This window comes from Podarcis cretensis, assembly GCF_951804945.1.
Source record: "Podarcis cretensis genome assembly, chromosome: 2".
Taxonomy (NCBI): Eukaryota; Metazoa; Chordata; class Lepidosauria; order Squamata; family Lacertidae; genus Podarcis; species Podarcis cretensis.
The window spans coordinates 51777873-51792989 of record NC_137171.1 but is presented as its reverse complement, the minus strand read 5'-3'; the positions used below and the strand labels follow the sequence as shown (position 1 = coordinate 51792989).

General features: G+C 44.6%; 1 protein-coding gene across 2 annotated transcripts in view; it reads right to left on the bottom strand.

Moving 5' to 3' along the window:
- Window positions 1–15117, bottom strand: part of STK10 (serine/threonine kinase 10) — a 69957-nt gene that overhangs the window by 6474 nt on the left and 48366 nt on the right. For both annotated transcript variants that reach the window (XM_079964780.1, XM_079964781.1), the window contains 9 exons: window positions 14262–14343; window positions 11678–11812; window positions 9359–9949; window positions 7866–7996; window positions 6433–6556; window positions 3200–3379; window positions 2410–2502; window positions 2079–2208; window positions 487–611 (listed from right to left, as the gene is read on the bottom strand). In XM_079964780.1, coding sequence (XP_079820906.1) covers window positions 487–611; window positions 2079–2208; window positions 2410–2502; window positions 3200–3379; window positions 6433–6556; window positions 7866–7996; window positions 9359–9949; window positions 11678–11812; window positions 14262–14343 — 1591 coding nt within the window. The remainder of the gene's footprint in view (window positions 1–486; window positions 612–2078; window positions 2209–2409; window positions 2503–3199; window positions 3380–6432; window positions 6557–7865; window positions 7997–9358; window positions 9950–11677; window positions 11813–14261; window positions 14344–15117) is intronic.

Sequence of the window (15117 nt, the reverse complement as noted above, 5' to 3'; positions counted from 1 at the left end):
TCGGGGATTTTTCAGCTGTGATTCCTGCATTGCTGGGAGTTGGTCTAGATCAGTGTTTCCCAACCTTGGGTCTTCAGCTGTTTTTGGACTACAACTCCCATCATCCCTAGCTAGCCAGATCTGTGGTCAGGGATTATGGGAATTGTACTCAGAAAACAGCTGGAGACCCAAGGTTGGGAAACACTGATCTAGATGATCCTTTGGTTTCCATTCAACTCTACAATTCTATGGGTCTATGAATCTATAAGCACAAAACTGTACTCCTATAACTGACCATAGCTATTCCGTCTCTGGACTTTATATATTTGACTGCGTTGACTATGGTTAAATATATGCAGTTCTCACACCCAATGCAAGCAAGCAACAGGGAGGCCGTTTTCTGTAAATCTGCTGAGGTAAATTCTTTTACAGCAACTCCACACCTTGCTCATCCGTAGGAAGCATTAGAGTCATTAAAGAAAATAAATCAGATTGAAACTCCGCTACCTTCTCGTGTTTCCGGACCAGTTCATGCCTCTGGAGGAAATACTGGTCTTTCAGCTGTTGCTTAATAAGCTGGTGTTTCTCCTGTAGGTGGTGCTCTTCCAGATCCCAGATGGTAGCTTCCCGATCTGAGAAAAAGGTATAAAATGGCATATGGTCATTACACACTTTACCACAGAGGGGGGGAAATAGGCAAAGAAGTTATCAATCACATGCGATTCCAGAAGATAAAGGGACTTCTCAATGGTGGCTGGTACCCACGAGGAACAGTAGGGCAGAAGGCAGCAAGACCCACAGCAAATGGAGCCAGAGCCAAAGACAGGCAGAGCAGGCCAAGCAATTCTAGTTGTATCCCCATCCTCCTCCCTGCAAAATTCTACAACGGCAACACTGAGACTGAGGAGGAAGATGACTGGCAATGCCACTTCCTGGACTGGTTGCCAGCGAGAAGGCAAGAAGGCGGAGGCTGGCTGAGGGTCAAATAAGGTGGGCAGAGCTATTCCCCACTCGCCTTAATGGACCATCCTCCACTGGAGAATCCAGTCATTTCCCCGCTCCCCTTTCCAAGCACAACCACCACCTCAGCCTAACCAAATACTCAAGGCAAATCTGTAGGGTAAGCTGACCAAGGAAGGGAGAGGATAGTATGCAAGAAAGAGAAAAAGAAGCACAGACTAGCAGTGCGGCCTAACTTTTCATACCAAGTGGGCCACAGGAGGGAGTACTATGGAACCCAAAGGTTGCACACTGCCTTGTCACATGGGGGGAGGTGAACATTTGGTGTCCCCGCCTTCTCAAAGCTGGGAAAGTGCTAGCCAGGTTTTCGGAAGGAGGTGGGAGGACTCCAAGACCCTGCCAGAGCCCTCACGTCTCCTTCTGAAAGCCCAGCACTTCACTTACCTAGCTTTGGGAAGGCAATGTGAAGGCAGCACAAGGGCTGCCCAAGAGCCGCCCAAAAAGGCATCAAGGGAAGCATGAGGCCCTTGGATCGCATGTTGGACCACCCTGGACTCAATGAATTCTGACCCCAGGCTCAATCACTGTCCCTTAACGTCATTTATACTCCTGCAACTCCTGCTGCTGCCAGGTCTATACTTGAGGGGTGAGATGATAAGAAAGGCAGGAATTTCTTTGGGCAGAGGTGCAGAAGGCATGAAAGAAGGATGCAGAAGGGGCAGAAAGGCGGCTAGAGAATCCTTGCAGTTAAGAGAAAAGTGCTATATCCCCTTTTCCCCCTTCCAAGGCTATATTGTGGCTATAAGCTATTGGGAAAAACTGCAGCTTGAGACTGCTTGGCTACTCTTTCCAAATTACATTGTTCGTTAATATTACTACTACTGAATGCTTTGACAGGACGTGGCATGCTTTTTGCTACTGTCTTTGGCGCTATCTCACCTGCTCACTTATAGTTATGTCAATAACTCTATTGAAGGAAACTCACCCCACCTAGTGTCTTGAGGGTGTTTTGAATCCCATCCCCATCAGGCCTGACTAATGGGAGCTGTAGTCCATCAACATCTGGAGGGCACCAAGTTAGAGAAATCTCCTCCCCACTTCTTTTTTTTTTTTGGGGGGGGGGAAGGACACCCTCTCACCTCTCATAAGCTGTTGTTTTTTGTTGAGGCACTCTCGCTCCTTGTCACAGATCTCCTTCCGATTTTGGGTGGTGATATTCTTCATGGCCTGTTCCAGATTCTCAGCCTGTTTGGCTTCAAACTCTTGCTCCTGGAAGAAAGGAGATAGGAGCAAAAGAGATGCTCTTATTGGTATGATGCCTAAAACTTTTCTTATGAGTGAGAGCAGGATGGGTGGTATGATTCTGCTTCCCCATCCTGCCTTACTCATCCCGATAACTGGGAGGCAGGGAATCAAATGTGTCCATATGGGTCTTGGCCACACCACGGACTTAATATCTCTAGAACTTACCATGACTTGCTTTCTCTGTGCAAACTCCTCCATCTTTGTTTTCATGGTCCCCTTGCGCTGTTGTCGGGGAAGCTTCTCAATGTCACTCTTGAGCTTGAAATGAAAGACACCAACAAAAGTTCTTACTGGTCCAATTTCCTAACAAGTCTGAGCAAAAGTGATTTGTCACGTTGGCTGTGTCACCTGATGGTTTGGCTTTCAGTTCTCCAGTTTTATGCTGACATTATGCTATCGCTTTGATTTGCTTTCATTTCACCCTCACCTATTTTTCTGTTAGCGTTTCTTACGTCTCTTGTTTCTGGGTGGGGGTGGTTCTTACGTTTACATTCTTCCCTGGCAGCATAGTTACAGACAAGTGAATTTAGAAAAAGGGTAGGGAACCCTCAGGGCCTAGGGATAGAATGTGACCCTTTGGCCTCTACCTGGCCCTCAGGAATCTCTAGGTCACGCTCCCTGCCCTGGCTGCACCCCTACCCACCTCCTCAAGTGCTTTTGCCTGGATGGAATGTGCCCCTGAGCTGTGACAATGGAGGATGGGCAGGTGTCTGTCTGTGTGCATTTGCATAGCTTCTGTTTTGCTGTTCACTGTTCACTCTCCTCCCTTTCTTCAGCACCCCTAAATCTTGGCGCTGTGCCCTCAGCTTCCCTTCCCTTGCACAGCTTGTCTGTGACATGAGAGCACCTCAGCCAATGACAGCAAGAGGACTGAGGGGGCTTTCAGATAGGCCAGCGCCAACAACTAAATCTAAGATTTCCCTGTGCAAGATTTTGGCCCAACGTTGACTCTCACCTCCTTCTTCTTTTGCTTCAGCTGCTCCTGAAATTTAACAAGATCTCGTTCCTGCTCAGCACGGATACGCTTGGACTCTTCACGGCGGCGCAGTGTGTGCTCCTGCTCCATCTTTTCAATTTGCTGCTTCTGCTGACGTTCCAGATTTTCCAGTTCGGTGTCATAGAATTTCTTCTTTGTCTATACGAGACCAAAGAGGACATTCAGACTTCCTTATACTTAGTTGAGAGATTTGACTACATTAGTATTTTTCATCATTTAGTTAATAAAGCAAAGTGCAAAGGCACAACTTAAAATGAATCCACCTTAAGACTTTTTTGAACATATCCAAATCTTGTTGCATCTCTGAGCATTAGCAGTTCTAAATACTGAAGGCACATAGCCTGGGGACAGTGCATCCCTGGTAGTCTCTCTTCCCATACAAGCACCTCACACATCAACAGTGTTTCAGGCAGGGGGCGTTCCCAGACCTACCTGGAGATGTTGGAGATTGAACCTTGGACATTCTGCATGCAAAGCAAATCCTCTACCACTTGGCTAAGGTCCTTTCCCCCCCATATATGGAATAAGACTGGTGAGAGACTATGACAGGGCCCTTTCAGTAGTGGCCTCTGTCCTATGGAACTCATAAGCCTAGGGAAGCTTGCCTCACTATTCTGAAACCAGAATAAAAAACCAGAGTTTCTAAACCACTGGTCTACATCTTGTGGGTCTGGTCCTACTAGTGGTTCGTGACCTGATCCAATGAGGGTTGCAAAAGGAGCACTGACACCATGAAAATATATTAAGAAAAAATTAAGAAATGAGTCCCCAAATGCATCTTTGGGTGAAACGGTAGGTCTGTAAAAGGCTGAAGATACCTGTTCTAAACAATAAGAAAAGGATTAAAAACATGTTTTATGAGATGACATTGCGATTTTTAAAAAATTAAGCTCATACACTGAAGGTTTTGTGAACATTATTTGTAAAAAGGCTGATTTATGAGAAATGTGAGTTGCTTTAATTGCTTCCATTGTTGATATTGTTTCTTTGCATGCCATATTATATATATATATATATATATATATATATATATATATATATATATATATATAAAACACTCTGTGTAAGCTACCTCACAGAAACGGAAGAGAATAGTAAACAAGCTGCAGTAACCTTCTAGTTCCCTCACATATATATGGCAGGGAGCAGACTAGGAGCCAGATGTGTGTGTGACAATGTTCTCTCCTGCCACACACCTGGATCTCCTGAGCAGCACTGCCTTCTGACACATTTAGCAGCAGAGATGCCTGGAGGGCATGAGCTGGAGCAAGCAGATGAGATGGCTGCATCTGCTTACAGGCTGTGGCTGAAGCAGAACAGGAAAGAATGCTTGCCTGCCTTTTCCTCAAGGAAGGAGAAATATCTGCCAGCAACAGGACTGAAACCAGCGCGCAGGATTTTGGCAGAGTTTTACAAGAATATTTGGGCTAAACCAACTCAGTGAGAGGCAGGCTGAAGGAACATCCAATAATGGAACAGTCTGCATGTGCAAACTCTACACTACTCCCTCTGGTTCAGATAATACTTCCCCACCCCCGCCCCACTTTCCATACCACAGTGCCTGTGTAGCTATTGCACTTCCTCCAAAACCATTCACACCTTCAGAAAGCCTTCTTCCCAAGAGAGATCTTAACTTACATAAGGGTGAGAAATGGAAACATTTTCCAAACATTTTAAGGCTTAAGCACAGCAGAGTCCTAACGAAAATGCATTGTGTGGGTCACACATTTAACTGCTGCAGACAGAGCTACTGACTACTGAATTCCATTTTAAAGGAAGGCTGGGAAGGAACCAAGTCACACCACTTGTCACTCTAACTCAGTACTGGCTACATTGACTAGCAGGGTCTCTCTGGGATTTGACAGGGGCCACTGTCTGACGTTCCCTTAAACAGAGCACAGTACATGACATTGCTAGAGACACCTTGTGTGGGGGATTTTGTCAGGGGCCCAGCTCAGCCCTGTAAAAAGTTTACCTGTGGTCTCCTAAGGTGAGTCTCAGTCAATCTACTCGCACAGATCCTTGAAGGCCTAATAACCTTTTGCAACCCCCATTGTACACCCTTTGCCATTCTTTTAACTGTATGCCATGGGGGCTGGGAAGGGAAAGGAAGGAGGAGCTGGCTTTAGCAATACTTAAAATATGGAACAAGCACACATGCTGCAGAAAACTGGGGACTCCAGCCCCCAAATATGTGTCCTCGCTTTTAAGCAGAAATGATAATGTGGAATATCTGCATGAGAGAGTTCGGGAAATTGTTAGGCATATGAGGATACGTATATGGGGAGTGCCACAATAGCTGTGAATGTGTTGCGTTGCAGTTTCAGCAAGTGCCTCGTTATTTTTGATTCCACAAGGTTTCCGGAAAATTTGAAGGCACACAGGAACAAGCTGAAACTGTTCCTCAATTAAAAATATGACAATCTTGCATTGTCTCCTTATCCTGTCAGGTTTAACACACAGGAAGAAACACACACTTTGAAGCATCCAACCTATGCTAAGCTATTCTTCGCAGGAATGTTATAACATGGCTTCAGAGATGTTACTTTTCTTCTTGGCCAGATTTAAAATCAACACTGACAGAAAGAGAAAGAACATCACAAGTTCTGCTGAAAGACTCCAGAATATGTAAAAGTACACATGTTTTTTTGGGGGTGGGGGGGGGGGAGAAATAGCCTGAAGAAAATGTCACCTTTTTTTTTTTAAAAAAAAGGGGGGCGGCGGAATATATTTGAAACTGAGAAAGATTCACATAGGGTTTTAAGGCCTATTGTTTTGTTTCCACAACATTTCTTTTTGACCCCTCAAATGCTGGGCCATTGCAGCAGACGTCTCCAGCATCCGAGGTGACCACTTTTCTTGTTGAACTGCTGCAAAGAAAAGGCCTTCTACCACAAGAGTAGCACCAGAACACAGCCAACGCCAGACTGGATGGAAATGTCCATTTACAATGGCCCTTCCCCTCACCACAAAGCCCCAGCATATGGAGGGAAAAGCTATTGATTCCATCAACATGCCTCCAGTTTCATGCCTAGTGGCTAGCGTCCTGCCTAGTTTGGCTAAAAGGTTGTACAATATATGCCTTGTGAGCGGTGTGTTTCTCCTCTCCCCACTGCTTCCCACCAGCATGCGGCCTGATATCTTTGAATAAGAGGGAGGGAAGAGGAATTTGGCTTCTCTTTGCCACGTACGTGCATTTCCTGCTCAAAGCGCTTCAGCATTTGCTCCAACTGCAGGTGATGCTTGCTGGTCAGCTGGGTCTGGTTCCGGTGCTCCTCTTTCTGAAGCAGACGCAGCTCCCGCAACTCCTGGCGCCTATAGGATTAAAGTGGAGAAGAAGTTCAGGAATGGAGGACCAGCTCTCCCTGTAATGCCAGGGCAAGCGGTCTCTGGAAGCTAAAAAAAGGGAGGGGGGGACATGGAGCACAATCCATACTAAAATAACCACAGGGGTGACTGACTGAGTGTTCCTAGTGTCAGAAACGTTGCTTCAAGGAGTTGCTGCCTCCTTGTGTCACAGCTACACTTCTCACCACTTGTCCCTTTCAGGCAGGATATTGAGAAGGGGCTGCTTCCCTGTACGCCGGCCTTGAATTATTCACCTTCCTTGTACAGACACTTTGAATAAATAGACGTACAATATGACCCCACAATGAACTATGAAGAAGCATAACTCACTGACTGAAGCCCAGCGGGCTCAGACAAATGCTACAAGCTATAGTTGTGGGTCTCCCCTGATTATTTTTAAGTCGAGGATTAGAAAGTTGGTGTCACTTGTCAGATTTTGTTTAGGTTGTAGACCTATCAAGAAGGTAAGGCTTTCGAAAAGTATGCTTTTGCAGCTCTGTGAAGAGAAGTACCTGAATTTGCTGTTAGACACTTATCAGAAACTGCTGTACGTCTACAGTGAAGTCCCTATTGATCCCCTAGTTCAGGAAAGGGGATGGGAAGAGAAGAAGGGAGAAAGAAAGAAAGAAAGAAAGAAAGAAAGAAAGAAAGAAAGAAAGAAAGAAAGAGTCCTAAACTCATAGGTCAGTATTTATATTGATTTTATGCCAAAAAACAACTAAGTTGTGGGCTTTTGACCACAGACCAGAGCAGTTTAAAGGCTGTTCACTGTCTGGCACCAGGCTATATGGCAGTGCTGCTGCCAGGTTTTTGGTCCACACCATCCTTGAGGAGCACCTTGTCTGTTCATGTCCACCATTTGCCATGTCAGAGAGGAAACCTATGAATTTGAAGACAGTCACTTCACTAAGCAGGAGAACCACCGGAAGTGGCACTTAAAAGCAACAGAACAAAAACAGGTCTGGCTTCACAAACACTTCTAACAAGCTGCTATATACACCATATAGCAACAACCTTAATTTGTACACTCAGATAGGCTCTGGAAATGGCCATAACTCCCTGCTACTCATAAGGAGATCATGTTTTTACAGATCTGCCGCATTCATGCTATATTTTAACTGCCCAAAATATATTGTGTGATGAGTCCCCTGGTTCCCTACCACTTCATACAACTCTATGGAGAAAGTGAAAAGCATAGAGAAAACCATATTCTGAGAAAGCCTGGTGTGTCCATATCTCCACCCTCCCCCGAAAATCCCCCTGATTTTCAGCTTGCCTGAGGAATCTCATCTCTTCATCTTTCTTCTCATCCTCACTGATGATTTTTGAGGTAGTGACGCTCACTTCTACTCCATCCACAACAAATCTCCTGGTCCGTTTCAGTGTCATCTTCTGCATTTTTGCATCCTATGTAATCAATCGAATGTTTATTATGGTGAACCAACCATTAAAGAAAATTCCATATATATATATATATATATATATATATATATATATATATCACAGCCTAACAAGAACAAAGGCGACTAAAGTTGGGAACTAACAATCACAGGGGGTCTAGGATTAATTACAACATTCAGATTTATTACCACCCACCCAATAATGGTTTTATGAGACTCTTCAAGGAAGATAACCCAGGAGAGACTTTAAGAATCAGCTATCTCATGTAGGAGTAAATTTTGTGTCCTGGCCCCTTGACAGAATCAACCATTAAAACAAATAAGCACACACACACAGTTTCAAGCTCTACATGACTGCAAGGACAGCAACAATCTTTGAAGTGAAATTTAGCAAATCTGTGTAGGAACTTGGAGGGTAAAATGTTAACATGTGCTGACAAAACTGCTTTACTGTATTTAGGTATCATATGCCAACAATTCAGCAAAAGAAACAGAGATAAAGAACAAAAAAGAAAAAATGTTGGATTGGGGAGATTAAGACATAATTTAATGCACACCTGACTATCCTACAGTTATTTTTAAGAAGAGCATCATTAGTGTCAGGAGCAGTGGGTTGGTGCCGACGAGAACAGAAAGAAGTGAACATTTCTGCCAAAGAGACTCAAATTCTGAGAGGGAACCAAAAGTGGAAATCAGGCTTTCCACATGTATGCTTTACTTGCATAATCAGAAATATTTACAGCATATTTAAATTTTTGCTAATCTGAAGTAACTTTGGGAATGAGTAGGGGGAGAGTAAAGTTCAAAAAAGAACAGTCCACTGGAAAGTAAGAATGTGATGTTGGCAAGGGACAGGCAAAATCTAGAAGTGGCTAATGGCTAGCCAGTTCTCTGAGCATTCAAACAGAGCTTGAAAACACTCCTGAAATCATGAGTGCTAGAATGCCAACCTCCTCCCCACTCCCTCCCAGAAGAAGAAGTCAGGTTCTCACAACATCAGACATGCCTCTGGAGGCCAGAAGTTGTCATGGGCCTTGTGATGCCAGCTGAGATGGGGATGGAAGGATCTGTCAGAGAATAAGTACTCTGGGATTGAAGTTGGGGAGAGTTCAGGCAGTGATGGGGAAGAAGGCTCCATTCCCAGCATCACTGGACATCCCAGCAAGAGAGGAGGAGTTGGTTGAGTCAGTACCTTTCTACAGATCAAGGAACAGCCTTCGCTAACATCCTCCCACTTAAGTTGCAAAATATGAATAAGGAAGGAAGTTTGTTGGAGAATGAGTTAGAGAGATATCTTGCTTAAAGGTTTGCTGAGTGAAGCCTGGTTTCCATGATACACAAATCCCATTTGGTGAGCCCAAATTCTTACCTTGAGAGAGAGGGACCCGCTGCCTCTGTTCAGGGACAGGTCGGTAGACAAGGAGATACTGAGGTCCATGCTCTCTGAGGCAGAGGTGCTACCTGAATCAGAGTCCTGCTTGGAGCTGCCATCCTCAAACTGAGAGGAAGAACTCAAACTCCCATTAGGGAGCTTCTCTTCAACTGGCGTCTCAAGGAGGCTGCTCTCTGGCCGGCTTCCCACATTGGAATCATCTTTGCTTACTGGTTCAGTGTCCTTATTTTGGTAGACAAGACTGCTGTTCTCGGCTGGCTTAACGTTCTTGTTGAGTTGCAGCAACTGGGGGCTGGCGTCTGGCTTTTCTTTGGCACTGGCTTCATCTGTGTAATCCTCAATTCCAGACAAGTTTGTACTGCTGTTGTTTTTGCCTGGTTTTTCGTCGCTAGCCACTTCCTTTGAAACCTTGTTGCCCTTCCCATTTATGGCTTCAGTGACTTGCTGTAGAGGCAACATGGGTCCATTGGCCACAAGTGACAAGCCGTTTTCTGGAGACTTCTCTTTTTGCAAACTTAGCTGGCTCTGGCTTGGCACAGAAGAGTCCCTCTTATTAGCATCAAGGGGCTGAGTAAAGAAAAGGGAAAGAGAAAGGTCATAAATTTTGACTTTGTTCTCCTTAAAAAACTTAACCGAGGAGTCAAATACCGAACATATGCATTGAGAAATGTACTGTGTGTTTTTTTTTTTTAAAAAAAGACCAAAATGTCCTCTGCCTCTGAATATTTGTAGTGTAAGGAGACCATTGAAACCTTGAACTAGCAGATCTTTTGTCTTCTACTTTTTGTTTCATTTCAAATAATTGATTTAAAAAATATATTATATACTATCCTTCACCAGAGCAGCTTACATAATTAAAAAGCTAGAAGATAAAAATACATGAATAAAACTGGCAGAAAAAACAAGTACCATCAACAAGCTCTAAAAATTTGTCATGGGTGTCATCTCTGGGAGCTCTTTAAACAACAATTGAAGACTCTACTCTCCCCCTTACATGTTGGGGGTTGAGTGGAAGGAGGAGTGAAGAAGACCTGCCCGCAATTCCTGACACTGAGTCCTCAGCCTCCACAGATGAGGACCTCCTCAGGGACAGCAGTTGTGTTGCTCTTCCCACATCTAAAGGTAGTTCCAGAGTTGGGAGGGAGAAGGAAACACACAGCCACTTGTCCTCAACACCCTCACTGACACCTTGAGGAGCCAGGCTTGCATTTCCTAATTGCAGCTTCAGTCAGAGAGAAAGCACTCCTTAACTTCTTTCCCAGGACTGGCACCGGGTGCTTGAGTTTAAGGGAACAATGGGTTGGGGTACAGGTCTAGGACACAGAGCAGTGACAATTAGAGCTTCCATGAGAAGAGTTTTCGGTTTGTTCTCATGAAAGTTGAGAAAGCACCTCTCTTGGCGATTTCAACTACCCCCTTGAAACTTTGTCTATTTTCTGTCCAAGTCCTAGACAATCGAAGGAAGTCTGCAAAAACTCCAAAGTCTGGTTTGCCAGGCTCCAGGGAACGGTGTTGTGCCTGAAGCAGTTTCATCATTTTCTCCACAGAAACATTCCATGTAGGATAAGGAACATGCCCCCCGCATCCCTTGCCCTGGGTCAGAACAGACCTCTTTTCGATTGGAACCCTGGCATCAGCCATCAACAACATATTTAATCTTGCCAGTTGTTTCTGAACTGCTTCCATGAATGAATGAATGAATGAACACACACACATAAATACAACTTCTCCTATAGCCTCCTATCTGCACAAGCCAAGCCCAATACCAGCCAGCAGGATCAAGGGCATAGAACATATTTTTAGTCCCAAATGGCACAGGGACATTTTCCTTGGGGCAAAGGAGGCAGCAGACAACATCTTCCCATGTGGCCGTTTTAGCCATATAGTGAGTGTACACATGAAGAGACACATTCAGCATTAACTTAGGAGACTTCTCTCACGAGAGGAAAGCGAAGGGGCTGGCTTTCTGCCCATCACATTGTTTCCAGGGCTTGTTGGCTGCTGCGTGAAGAGGAATCACTCCCCAACCAAGGAGGCATTTTTCCTGTCCACCTGCATGAGAAACAACAATGTGGCTCCCCACCCCCATCCCGAGAAAAACACAGTCAATGCAGGGGTCAAAGGTGGTCCTCAGTTTACTTTTCTGTATCTAGCTAGCTTTTGTTGTGAAAGCGTCTTGAAAAATATAAGCATTTTGTGTATTCCCGCAGGTGTTGGGGTTTGCCTTCCTTCTTAAAAAGAAGTGTTTCCTTCATGCACCAGGATAGATAGAAAGAATGAAAGAACAAAACTTACAGATGCACATTCTGGTGAGTCATCCTCTTCTCCTTCCTCTCTATTGTCTTCAATTTCCTCCATCACTTCAGCCTTTGCCTCAGCCACAAGCTCACGTAGGGCTCTGTTAGTAGTGACCTTGCTGACAAAAGGATGCTGAAAACCAAGAACGTGTGACCGTATTGGAATGAATAATCCTGCAACCCAAGTCATGATGACTCAAAGTGGACTTCAGGGGCCACTTTCAGCTGCTCCCCCCACCCCTGCCCGAATTCATTCATGCAAGTAGACTCATAAGAAATGTAATCTCTCCTACAAGTGCTATGGGCAGTCTGCATCCTCTCTAGCTTTGAAATGGACATGCTAAATCACAGGCAGTATTCTTGGGAGCAAAACAGTCTCTCCAGGAGGCAATACAGGGACCAGAAGGGCATTTTGTAATGCCATTCGACCCCTGCATGTGTTGTGAGGGCTCAGCTAAGTTTGTGGCACAGTTGTGCTTAGATAGTTGGAGAAAACAACTACCCAAGTAGAAAAAAAAATGCAAAGATGTGGAATACTTGTCTCTCACAACTGCAGGGAAGAATTCTCTCTTTTTCCCTTGCAGGTGAAACTATGGGGGAAGAGTTTCAAAACACCTTGATTAAAACTGAGCAGGATTGCAGTGAGGCAGACAAAAATGTATCCTCATGGGTCAAATTCAATCCATGGGGCATCAATTGGCTGTAAGTCCTGGAAGACCTGCTCCCTCCCAGCCTTGCAGGTCTTTCCCCACATGACCAGGGCGGGCGAGGCCCTGACTGACTCCAGCTACAAAAGCTGAGGCTGGTGAACAGAATCTTGGCCTGGGGTATCTGTATAGGGTGGGGTTTTTTGCAGGGGGCTGTTGCTGTTAAATTTTTTGTATCTTTATTTTGTATCTTACGATCTATGTGGAAATTGTTCAGTTTGGTTGTGCACTTTTGTTGTTTTGTTTGTTGTTTATGACTACTTCTGTTATGTTTGTAGCTATGCAATTTTTAAAAAATATGTTGTAAACTGCCTTGAGCGTGGTGTTAACTTTGGAAAGGCAGCATACAAATAAACTGATTGATTTGACTGAAAGCTGTACCATGACACTTTGAACAGTCATAGCATCTCCCAAAGAACCCTGGGAACTGCAGTTGGTTAAGAGTCCTGAGAGTTAAGAGATCCCTGTTCCCATCTCAGAGCTGCAATTCAGAGAGTAGTTAAACATCAATCCATCTTCCCAGGGAACTCTGTGAGGTGAGTAGTGCTCTCCTAACAACTCTCAGCACCCTTAACAAACTTCACTTCCCAGGATCCTTTGGGAAAGCATGACTGCTTAAAGTGGCGTGATACTGCTCTAAATGGACTGTGCAGATGGGGCCTTCGATATTAATGTTCTTGAACATGGAAGTTGTTACAGCTTGATAGCCATAAGCCCCCAGATCCCATTGCAATGCTTACACAAGAACAGTGTTCCCATGAGCAACTCAAGCAGCTGAAAGGAGTGTGTGACGTGGTCCTTCAGAGCCCCATGTGCTCTGTACCAAGATGGTTTGCATAAGTACAAACATACCTGGCGACAGTGCAAAAACCCTCTATACAAACTAAGCAGAATAGTCTCAAAGTCTGTTGGCACATTTACCCTCGTTCACAGAGGAAAAGGCACATCACAGGCCTACATTGCACAGGTTATTGAGGCTGCATAGTCCTTAACACTAACCTGGGAGGAAGCACCACTGAACTCCATGAGGCTCATTTCAGAGGAGACATCCATAGGACTGCACTGTTAATGTATGACACATGTGCTCCATGAGCAGCCCCAATTCCCGCTCATGCTTTCTGTTCTTCCTCCTGGAGAGGAATAATCTCCAGATGTGGACCTCCATGTGCAGCGGACAAGTCACCTGTGCCATTACATGCATAGTGCAAAGATGTGTGCGCACATCTACTTCCTAGCACCACAGAGAAGAGGGTCATCCAACCAAGTAAGCATGCGAACTGGCCCCAAACCTCATTAAGAAATCGTCCCCTGGTTGACAATACAGTACTGCCAAATTCCTCTCTGTTTCATAGAGTCAATACACTCAGAACTCTTCCAACAAGCCACATTAGATGCAGAAATTGATTAGACAACTTTTCCTTTCTAACCAAAGGCTCATAGTAAAGCGTAACCATTTGGACAGAAACTGAAAAAATACACACAAATGCTATGCATGGTTCTAAAGTAGCCAAGGAGAATTTTCCAAAATAAAGACGCATCTAGGAATGGTGGCTGCTGTATGAGTGTTGCTAGAAAATTACAGCCACCTTTTTTTACACTGGAGACAGGTGGGTAGGTGGAAGCAACTGGAAGGCCCAGTAAAAGTAAGGGGAGGCTGGGAAGTCAGCACTGGCAGTCAAATTTGCTTTGCTATACCTCCTAACAGTGGTATAGTTTGTGTCCAGTTAGGAGCCACAATTACAGCAGACAGGCTCAACTTTTCTATGCATCAGCACAACAAAAACAAGTTTGCACTACGTGGGCTACCAACCTGCAAGAAGTTGCTCATGTATGTATCTATTTTATGCATTTATTGACTGGGGATCCTGCACTTACCTCCAGCAATTGTGCTGCAGTTGGACGTGTCTCGGGGTTCTTATCAAGTGCAGTCTTCAGGAAGTCATTAAATTCTGGAGACCTTTATGCACAAAGAAACAAACAGAGTTGGCTAGAACTTCAGAAGGGAGGAAACGGTTCCAAGTACCCCACAGCCCACACCAATTATATTCCCAGTGTTATCGCCACAAATTATTGTTCAGTTAGCTCTAATGGGTTGAAAGGAAGAGCTATTGAGACAAAGCAGCACAAACATATTAAAAACAATAACATTTTCTGAATACGCAGAAATGTTGCCTGGTTAATTACAGATTTAGCACTTCCCTTTAAAGCTCCGGAGCAACAGCTGTTCAGAAGCAAGTTACATGCTGTCACTCTATTTCTCAATTCATGCCAAAAAGCCCAAATGTTAGCAAGCTCACATGAGGACAATTGTACGCTTGAGCTCGTGTTAATACAAAGCCTTCTGTCAGGCAAGCGATAATAACATCATCCTGCCCCCCCCGCTTTCCCATCCAATGTTGTCTTCTATGTAAAGCCAGGACAAAGAACTTGTTGGCAGTTTCTACACACGACTGCAGAAACTGTGTCACAAGCAAGTTTATCCATGGAAGCTACCACCCAGTGATTTTCATTGAATGTGATCCTGTATGATTTGGACGGTGGAGCATAGGGAGAAAAAGCTTCAGGGCTGTTCACTCCTCTCTTTAACAACCAGAAGGTCTGGCTACGTATTTACTTCAATGCAGCATCTATACACTTGGAGAACGCACAGAAAATACTCTAAAGGAGTGAAAGGGCAACGATGTGTAGGCCAGATGTGTGTAGAGAACTGAAAGTTGGCCTGTAAGGGGTG